At 42.4% G+C, this 10276-nt stretch overlaps 1 protein-coding gene across 1 annotated transcript in view; it reads right to left on the bottom strand.

Moving 5' to 3' along the window:
* BRF1 (BRF1 general transcription factor IIIB subunit) overlaps positions 1 to 10276 on the bottom strand; it is a gene marked incomplete at its 5' end in the record, with an annotated part of 173478 nt that overhangs the window by 5013 nt on the left and 158189 nt on the right. Inside the window, 2 exons of the mRNA XM_083863607.1 lie at positions 790 to 958; positions 3983 to 4034. Of these exons, the coding sequence (XP_083719733.1) occupies positions 790 to 958; positions 3983 to 4034 (221 nt within the window). The remainder of the gene's footprint in view (positions 1 to 789; positions 959 to 3982; positions 4035 to 10276) is intronic.

The following is a 10276-nucleotide window of genomic DNA, read 5'->3' as shown; positions in this document are numbered from 1 at the left end:
TTTGCAAAAAAATAACATTTCAGTAGGAAACTTATTCCCATCTTGAGTTTTCACAACCCATAATTAGCAGCGCTCATTTTAAAAATAATTTTGTGTATTTTCAGAGCTTAACTTCTAAAGGGAAGTTTTTAATAAAGGATAAATGTGGATGTGTCCAGCTAGGAAAAACCACAGCAGAGAGGAGACTGCCTTTTCCTGTCAGCAAAGAAATCTAATTAAACCAGTGGCTTTGCTGGGTAACCCAAAGAAATTAGCACACATCTGTGTACCATACATGCACCACAAATGTCATTCCTGCACTTGGGGAACAACTGCTTCCTCCTAACACCTTCCCCAGAAAGAGAGTGTGATGATTTGCTCTGTTTTGAGCTGGACAGACACATTCCCAGGGCTCATGGACAACCTGGACATCAATGCAGCCTCCACTGAGAAGGCACAAGGAGGAGGGAGGGGAGGCTCAGGGGGCCCAGGCACTGCTAATGGAGGGGTTACTGACCCCCTAACTCCTCAGATCCACTTTAATAAACCTGATTCTGGAAAACACCACACACTTGAGTTTGTTCTTGAGAAGCCCTCTTACCCTAAAGCTCAAGATGCAAAGTTTTCTCAGGAGGGGTTTCTAAGGGCAAGTTTCAGACAGGGGTGATTCCAGGCAGGAATACCACAGCAATGGGCAATGCTGAAAAGGCAGCAGGAGCTCTGGGACAGGAACAAGCAGGAGAGCCCTGTGTGTCCCCACCCCTACAAGAACAAAGCCCACAGCAGCAGGAGATGGTAACCCCAGCTCACCATTCCCTCCCATTAACTGCAAGGCGCTCATGCAGTGATCTTCATCTTCTTCTACCTCTTCCTCTTCCACCTCTTCATCAGGGTTGTAAGCTACTGGGCCACTCTCCACAAGCACAGCTGCTGGTTTTTCTACATCAGAGGCTTCAGGCTGTGCATTTGGAAAGGTAACCTGCATAAAAGAAGAGAGAATGGTAGAGAAGCCCTTCCTGTGGTCCAATATTTGCACAAAACTTTAGCAGCTCCCACATAGTTGGGACAGGAGAGATGGAAGCTCATGTCCAGAGCTACAGGTTCAGCTGTTCTAATGAAAGTCTGAATAAAAGTCAGGCAAAGCCACCCAGTTTTCACTTAGTCCAGAACCAGGCAACTGAAATACCCAGGAATGGTAACAGCAGAACAAGGATTCTCTGGCAAGCACAAGGGGAGGAGAAATTTGGGAGTGCAGGCTCCTTAGCAAAGCTCTGTGGGAAAACTTACAAACCTCTCCCACAGTGTGCTCAACTCACATCAGGCCTATTACAAAATAACAACGTTATTGACAATTTAATGATAGCAAAAATGTACCCTTCGAATCAGAAAAAGCCCAACATGTATTAGTTTTGACAGCTCTGGCTGGATTTATTTAGTGGCACAACGAGCTGTGGAACAAGTAGCACTCTGTAGATAGCACTTAATGTGATGGCAGAGCACTCAGTTGATAATACACACTGGCACCTGTAACATCACCTATGGAATTCATCAGAATAATGATCTCCAACCACTAACTTGGGAATCAATCATTAGCTGTGATGAACACATCTGTATGTGTTCCTCCCCAGCCACTCCAAGGTTAGGCAGGACACAGAACGGAGGGAGAGAAAGGGCAACATCACAAGGGAATAGAGGTGAATTTGGAGTAGGTAATATTGTCTTTGGTTCACTTGGGAGAGATCTGGGAACAGGGCAGGAAGCAGCTACACAGTCTGTGGCAGCACAGCCCAGGCTCTGTCTGGTCTTTCTGATCTTTCTTCTCAATTTCACAGTGTGCTCAGTCTGGAGCTCCACCTCCTTCTCTCCTCCAGAGAAGCAGCATCACAGGAGCTTTACCTCCATCAGCTCTGTAATAGGGTACTTTCCACACCCATTCTGTACTTGAACTCTTTGGAGGTTTGTACACTAGTGCCCATGGCACACAAAACTGGCCAAAATTGAAGAACCTTAAAGATTAACCATGAATGTTGTCATGTGAAGAATTCTGAGAAGGGAGTATTGACAGTAGCTGTCACCTGTCAGCTGTTACTTGCACTGAGTTATCTTCCCTAGTAAGAGAGATGGAAAAGACTGGGACCACTTCCTTGGAAGGACAGTGGTGAAGTATTTCTAAAAATGAATGGTCCAAAGGAGACCAAAAAACCCCAACTCCTCTGGTTCATACCATGAGAACAGTGCCACAGTCCTCTAAGTTTTAAATTATACAATTATGTACTGCTGCATGTTCTCCAATTCTACTGGCAGCAAGCTCTGCTAAAATGCTGCTCCATTTTATTTATTTCTTTATTTATAAATGTATTTACTTGGGATGCAGTAGCTCCCAGAATCCCTGTAACTCCAGGCACTTCAGAGATACACTGTAAGAGAAAATCCCTGTACCAGAAAGTTGATAGTCTAATTATTCAAACATCAAAGCTGTTCCTGAACTTGTCATATACCATGACAGTCAACCTAAAGAATCTGCCTGAGTTTTTCAAAGTCACCTCAGGGTTTGCTCCAATAGCTCACTAATAGGGCAAAAGACACCCATTAATTTTAATAGAAAATCAAGTATTTAGATATTCGGATCAGTCAAAGACAGGTTTTCATGATTTTTTAATGCTCAAATTAATCATATTATTTAGGGGAACTTCCCTTCAGTTTATATCTCCTACCACTGCTTTTGCCTCTAGAGTGATCAAATTGAGTCCATCTTAGTATAAGCAGAAATAGACACAACAGTTCGAGACAAACCAGCATCATAATACACATCAATTTATATATTTAAAAGTATCCATCTGCTCTGAAAAAGTGGGTGAATATAAAGGAGCTACAATTGAGTCATTATTTTTTAAAATTGCACCACGCTAATTAAAATGTGACCTTCTTCTAATTATCATGTCCACTTCCAGACTGCTGTACTTCTAAAAATGTGCAGAGTTTTCTAATGAGCATAGAATAAGAAGTGAAAATGTATTTCCCTAGGCAGGATATCAAACTGTTTCTGAAAATCAATGACTTTTAGTCATTTTAAAAATAAGGCAGTCAAACAACACCTTTAAATAGAACTTCTTGAATTCACTTCCAGATGTCCTGGACTAGAGTTTGGCACTTTGCTTTATGTATGGATGGGCAGTTGTCAAAGGTGTTAAACTACCCAAGGGAACTGGTTCACTTTCAGAAGGGTGTCAGCGTCACACATTCATGGGCAAGAGGCACAAATACCTTTGGTATACAGAATTTATAGATATGCAATAGACAGTTCATTGCATACAAAATGCCTGTGAATACTCTGTACAGTGTGAAAATAATAGCGAAAGAAAGCAGCTATCATTGTGACCTGGTTTCACTATCTGATAATAATGATGATCCCTTTGGGAGGTGCACAAAGCCATCCAAGGAGGGCTTCTGCCTGTGGCCAGTTACCAGCACTAACTTTTCTGTGGCACTATTACATTTTCAAACTAAACAAACACAGCAAAGAGTAAGCCAGGCTGTATAGGGTAAGCTCTTTCCACACTGGTCTCTGACAGAAGGCCAGCCCATCCCTGGGGTCAGCTCTACCTGCACAAAAGTGAAGTTTGCAAAGTCTTTCTTCTCTGTGAGGTCAGTCCAAGTGCTCAGAAACAAGCACAAGCTCTGCTCTCTCCTACCCTTCCTGACCATTTATTTGACATGGACTTTTTCAGATCCTTGCAGGGATGTTTCTCCTTTTTGCTGTCCAATGAAGCATCATGAGACCATGTTAATGTTCCTAATGGATAAGTAAAGGCAAGTCGGTTTAGAAAACAGCCAATCTCAGCTTTGCAGTGTTCACAGGAACCAACTCCTGGACTGATGAGACAGACAAGACTAATTTCTTTTACCCTTATCTACCACATGACCAGAGCCAGGCTAAATACGGCTCATGGAAATTTCCAAACTCAACCTGTTTGCACCAGGAGAAGTGCTGGACTTTTCATACCTCTTCGGTGGCAGCCTTCTTAGCAAACTGGGTTGAAATCAAGGGTCTTAATCTGCAAAGAAAGAAAGAAAAAATGCTGAACATCAGAAAAGTTGCACAAGAGTCTGACACAGAATATTCACTCTCCAAACAGTGAAAGCACTTTGCTAGTGTTATGTTGTGCAATTACTTTTTTAATGATTTAAGATAAAGAGCAGAGAGCCACAAACGCCACAATAATTAACACACACAATCCCTTGGAAGCGTCTGTCCCAGATCAAGGTAATAATAAAAGATGCCAGCACAGTAACAAACCTCATCACAAACTGCAGCCCCAGCTTCTCCCCAAGGTGTTTGAAATAGCTACGTTTGCCACATTTTACAAAAATCAAAAGAAAACTGATTTTTGGAAGAATGCAGACATGGCAAGACTGGGTCACACTCTGATTACCTGGCACTGGTCTGCAATTGCTTCCCTGTATCTGATGATACATAGGGATACCAGTAAGATTATGCATGCAGGATACCATAATCATCACAGGCAAGATTTTAACCTCCAGCTACAGAAATCATAAAAAAAATACCCCCAAAAAACTAACAGGGACCCTGAATACCTTGAATGAGAAATTACAGAAATTGAATGTAAACATTTTTTAAAACTCTGCATCAGATGTGAAAGAGATCTGTATATTTGGAGAGAAGAGCTGGATCAGTACAACTTTACAGCTAAGTGTTAAATATTATTACTTCTGAAAAATATTTCATAGACTGTTGTTTCCTTACTGCCAAGAAAGCTGCTCTCAATCCATCATTTAGTGTTACTTTCTGGTCTCTCCTGCTCATCTAGATGTTTCTATCTAGTCACGAAGAGGATGACTTGCTTTCCACAGAAACCCTGCTCAGACAGCTCCTCAAGCACGTCTTTTAACGAAGTCTAGGCAAACAATTTTAATGAATACCAATTTATGCCTCCAGAGATACAGTCTTTTATGATAAGCAGTATTTTACTCCCATTTTTCTCTTAGTCATTCCTCCTTGTTAACACACAGAAACTGGTTGTTTTCCTACTTATTTATTTATTTCAAATAATCGGCAGGAGGAAACAAAACCCCAGAGAATGAGCGGGGGAGACTCAGATCATTATCTCTGATGGTGGAAACAATATTAAAATACAAGATATGGCTAAGCTTCAAAAAGGTTCAAAAACTGGTCATGTCTGAAACGCTTTGCAGGACCTAAAAGGCATTTCAGCAACTCAAGTAATTGAAGGTGCCTCCTCCTCCCAGCAGATCAAAACAAAAAGAAGCTAAGGGAATGTTTCAGGAGCTGTGCCGCTGAAGAATCCAGAACACATTACTCTGCTACAGATACTTCTTGTCATATTATATAATTACAAAAAATTTCAAGAAAGAGATTCTTTTGGCCTAATAAATATCTATTACTTACAAATCCTGGTTGACTTCTGGGGTCAGAGAGAGTATATTTGAAGGCACGGACGCATTCCTTCCTATGTGCTCAGCCTTCTCTTTCCATTATCTAATCCCAATTGTAAAGTTTTCACCTTTAAATGCTGTCTAGTCCAACCTCTAGCAAGGAGCAGCGATACCTTCAACCTGACCAGGTTCCTCAGAGACCTGTCCAACCTGACCCTGAATGTTTCCAGGGATAGGGAATCCACCACTCTGGGCCTGTGCCAGTGCCTTACCACTCGTAACAGAAAAAAAAGTCTTCCTTAATTCCTGATATTTGAGAGTACCTACCTACTTTCAATCACTGTTTTCCAAAAAATCACCCTGTTTAGATGCTTATAAACATATGATGCAGAAAAGCCAAAAGGTTGCATAGCTGAAGGATTCTAATTACCAAACAGGTTGTGTTTAATTGATATGACTGAAAAACACCCAAAACTAGTAAAAAATGAAGGGCTTTTATTTTAAACTCCTAGTCATGATTATTGCAATTAACATTGTACCAAAGATAGCACCTTTTCCCTCCTGCTACCCAAAGACATCAGACCTCCCTGGAGCACCCTGAAAATATTTCCTCCCCCCAATTAAAATCAAGCTGTTGAGTAAGACTCACAAGGTAATCAGAAACTGCTGACATTTCTTTTAGAGCAAATTATACATGTGCTCACACAGTGAAGAAAACAATCACAGCTACAGGAAGCAGAGAGTAAACATTCCAGTTTCATTTTAATTAAAATGGTCCCCTAATGAAAATAAAAAGATTCACGTTTATGAAAAGCCTATTTGCAAAAACTTTAGTGCTACATCCAAGAGCCCTTCTATACCATTTCTCAGCAGCAAGGGACTCTCACACCCAAGCTGAAATTAAAGCTGTATTTCTGTTCCACGAGAGCCGCTCACAACACACACATCTTCGCCTCCTTACTACAAATACAGCACTGCCATCTGATTTGGGCAATACAGTTTCTCTCTCAGCATAGTATAAAATGCATCCAGAAGCCCTGGGGTGGGTCTTGGTCCTGCCATGGATGGTCAGCACCTGCTGCAGGCCAGATCCAAGGGGGTCACTCATCACCGGGGTGGAATAGCCTGGCCCACTGCCCCTCCATACTACCTGCTTCCTAAAACACTAGACACGACACTGGAAAAAGGTAAAAACACCACAAAGAGAGACAAAAACTTACTTCCCTGCTGAAATAATGGCTTTGATCCAAACTACAGCTATAAAAGTTATAAATATATAACCTCATTGGCTCTCCTTACTCTCCTTACCCTACTCTAACTGTACAAAACCGTTTAAGAAGGTTTTTTGGTTGGGGTTGTTGTTTTGTTTCTTAAATGCCCCAATGTCCTGACCTCCTTAAACCAGAGCAGCTGCTGCCACACCAGCCATATGGAGCAATAAATTACTGGCTGCCATGGCTACAGATACGGGCTCCTTCTGCTGTCTGGCTGTACCTCAGAGGGTGGAAAAAAGTGTCTTCATGGAAAAGCATGACTGCTTTTGAGGCTGGAACAGGTCTGAGTATTAATGATCAAAAAGCACCTTGAAAAAAAAAGTAATCGAAGTATCCTCTCCAACTTTCACTGGGCATGACTCAACCTCATCTGAAAAAGGCTACCAAGGGACACATGCACATAATAACTACAGAAGAAAGATCCTATCCATCAAAGTCCAGACTGAATTGGAGGTTCATAAACTCCATAAATAATAACAAGCTACATTAAGGTAAAATTCCATATAAACTGAAGTGACAACAGCATCCATTTTAAAATGTAATGTTGTGACTGGGAAATAATGGGGCTCCTGGTCTTCCAAAGTGTGTCAGTTGTCATTCACTATTTATGATGACTTGTAGTTTGGAGCATTTTCCTCATGAACTTTGCAAATTAACACAGTACCTTGTGGGAGGGAATAACAGAACAAGCAACTTTCTGAACAGCAATGTGATCCATAAAAGGGGGATAAAAAAGATTTCACACAGCCCCAAGTGTGTTACATCCACACTTCAAACTACTTCAAAAATTATACAGATCTACTAATGCTCATGTCAGCCAACACACACAACAGTGGAAACAGATTATCTTGACATGTTTGTGACAAAACCTAATGGCATGGTACAAGGCATCAGAGGCTGCTCCCTGCCGAATCTGCTCCGCTCTCAGCTGAGATGTGCACGATAACGTCTGGGTTTGTCCTCCAGCTTAACAGTTTAAAAGAAGATTCAATATAATAGCTCCTGACAGGGCTGGAGATCACACAGACTAAACTTTCAAAGTGTTTTCCTCTGCAAAACAAGCTGGCTGTGACAAACAACAGTTTTTATTTTGCTTATTATTTAATAACAAAAGATTACACAGCAGAGTACATAAAAGAGAAAGAGCAGTGAGAAGTAATAAACCCACCTCACTTGCATCAGACTGTTCATCCACCAAAAAGTTTGACAATACCGTAACAATCTCCTCAGTGCAATCCTGCAAGTAATTTGGAAACTCACCCAAAGCTCTGTTTCTTCCTGAATTTTAATTTAATCCACCCATGTAGGGAACATCTTATTGCCGCTTACCGCCCATACTAATTTTGTACACGGATGGTCCCAGAATACACAATGGGAAGCAGAGATTGAACAGAGCCCACAGCCACAAGCCTGCAGTGTAATTATGCAGGTCATCCAAGACAACTGCCCATGAAACCTATATATCCATGCACAGGCCTTTCATGTGCAGGGACAGAAAAAACTATTGAGAAATGACTCAACAAGAGACAGGTCAGGTTCTTCACGCTGGCCGAGATCCTCCCCTCACCTGAGGCCAGATGGTTTTGCCTCAGGAGATCAGTTTACTTGACATCTGTGTGAGAAGGAAATTAATATAAATGTTTATACAGGCTAAGAGTGCCCTTTAATTAGGTACCGTCAATGTTATCCTTACCGGAAAGCTGGGAATTACCTCTCTGCAAGGATTTAAAGCTCTTCTTGGAAATACAACAGCATCAGGAGATACTGACCCACTGTCCTGCCACTGGGTCAGGACAAAGGGGTGACCCTGCCAGACCTGGATGACTGCTGTTTTCTAGAGGGCAGAACAAAGGCTGCAATGACAACCATAACCCTGGAGCACTTCAGGGTTTGCACATCCAGCTGTGGATCCCACCATCTTCCACATATGCTTCTGCCTGACAGCCAGATGCTCACAGGAGCTATTCCCACCACACAAGAGGAAGTGGAGGCACACAGTCAAGGCCATAGCTGGCCATGACACCCATCAACAGCAGCATGATGCCCTGAAGACAGGGGCTGGGGGTCAAGGTGCTCTACACCACCTCAGAAGCCCAGATACAACCACAGACACCATCATGCTCTGCAGAATGACAAAGCACCTGTGATGCTCACATCTTGAAACTGTGTGTGACTGAATGTGAGGTAGGCAGGTGGTTTTTGGCTTCCTTAAGACCAGGCTCTTCACCCCGCCCAGCTCACCATCACAGTGAAAGCCCCAAGGAGTTTTCCTGAATTGCTCCCCCAAGTGCCAGGGCTGCAGAGACCCCAACTAATGGCAGAAAGACTCCAGCTAAGAGCATGTCCAAACTGCAATGAGCTTGGCCCCCACGCAGCAGGTCCCTTTGGAGATGGCCCAGTGCTGCCAGCTGTACAGATGTGACTGATGGAGCAGCAGGCAGGATCTGAACCCTCCTGGATACTAACACACAGCTAAGCCAGTTCCTGCTAACTCTGCTCCAACATCCCTGTGTGAACTCCAGCTCCACCGACAGTCTGTTGGGGAAGATGAATCAGGGAAACCTTAGAAATATGATTGCTTAGCAAAAAATTCTGAAAATATGAAGCCTATAATTGAAATAGAAATGAAAGCTTACTGTGAGTTGTAGGATACCAAGCCTTAGTTACTATATAACCTGAAAACAATAGCCTAGCCAGCTGAAGGAGAATCCCTTTTGATTGAACAATACCTTTCTGCTGGCTAAGGGATCCAAAGGTCAATGTAGCAAAAAAGGAAAGTCTAAAGAATAGGTTTTAGAGTTTAAAATATAACACTGTATGGTAATGAAGTAGTTCTTATAGGCTGTATGTAGATTCTATAGGATTTTGTATTGGTTTGTCACCGTAAATTAGAATATTCATCACAAAAGGAGATATAATGTATTGTAACAAGGACCTCACACACTCTTCCTCTCTCTCTCTCTGGCTCTCTTTCTCCCATCTCTCTTAGCTCTTACCCCTGTGCTCTGATCCCTTCCACCTCTCTCTGGCTCTCTTACTCTCTTACCTCTCTTACCTCTTGCCCTCTTGTTCTCTCTCTCCTTCTCTCTTTGGGACTTCCCTTCAGCTGAGGCTGGTGGCTGAAGGCAAGGCCCTTTTTACTCACAACCCTTGTAATAAAACCACGTGTTCTAGAATATCTCAGGTCAGCAGAGTTCCTTGTCCCTGTCGTCCAGGGATGATCCTACAACAGTCAGTGCTTTTGTCCTGTTGCCAAGCAAGCAACACAACAGAAAGAACCATTTCAAGCAAGAAAAAAGCAAACTGAAGCTGACAACAAAACCTAAAGTGAAATGAGGAATTGTTCCTACTTCTGATTCCCACTCAGTCCTTTTTCATGCTGGATCAGAGGAGCTTGGCTTTCATCAGTGCAGCACCAGAGAACACAGCACTGAGAACACCTTCAGTGCTAATGAGAGCAGCCTCTCCCAACACCTGCAACTGAGCACTGAGGGACCAAAACTTGCAGGAGGAAACTGGAAAAAAGTAAGAATCTCCATCATTCACTGAGGAATAGATTTACCAGTGAGGAACTAAGCATCTACCTCACTCACCAAAAGGCTTTTGAA

Source organism: Zosterops lateralis, assembly GCF_965231275.1.
Source record: "Zosterops lateralis genome assembly, chromosome: 6".
In the NCBI taxonomy this organism is placed as follows: Eukaryota; Metazoa; Chordata; class Aves; order Passeriformes; family Zosteropidae; genus Zosterops; species Zosterops lateralis.
The sequence above is the reverse complement of the archived record's forward strand: the minus strand, read 5'-3'. Positions and strand labels throughout refer to the sequence as shown.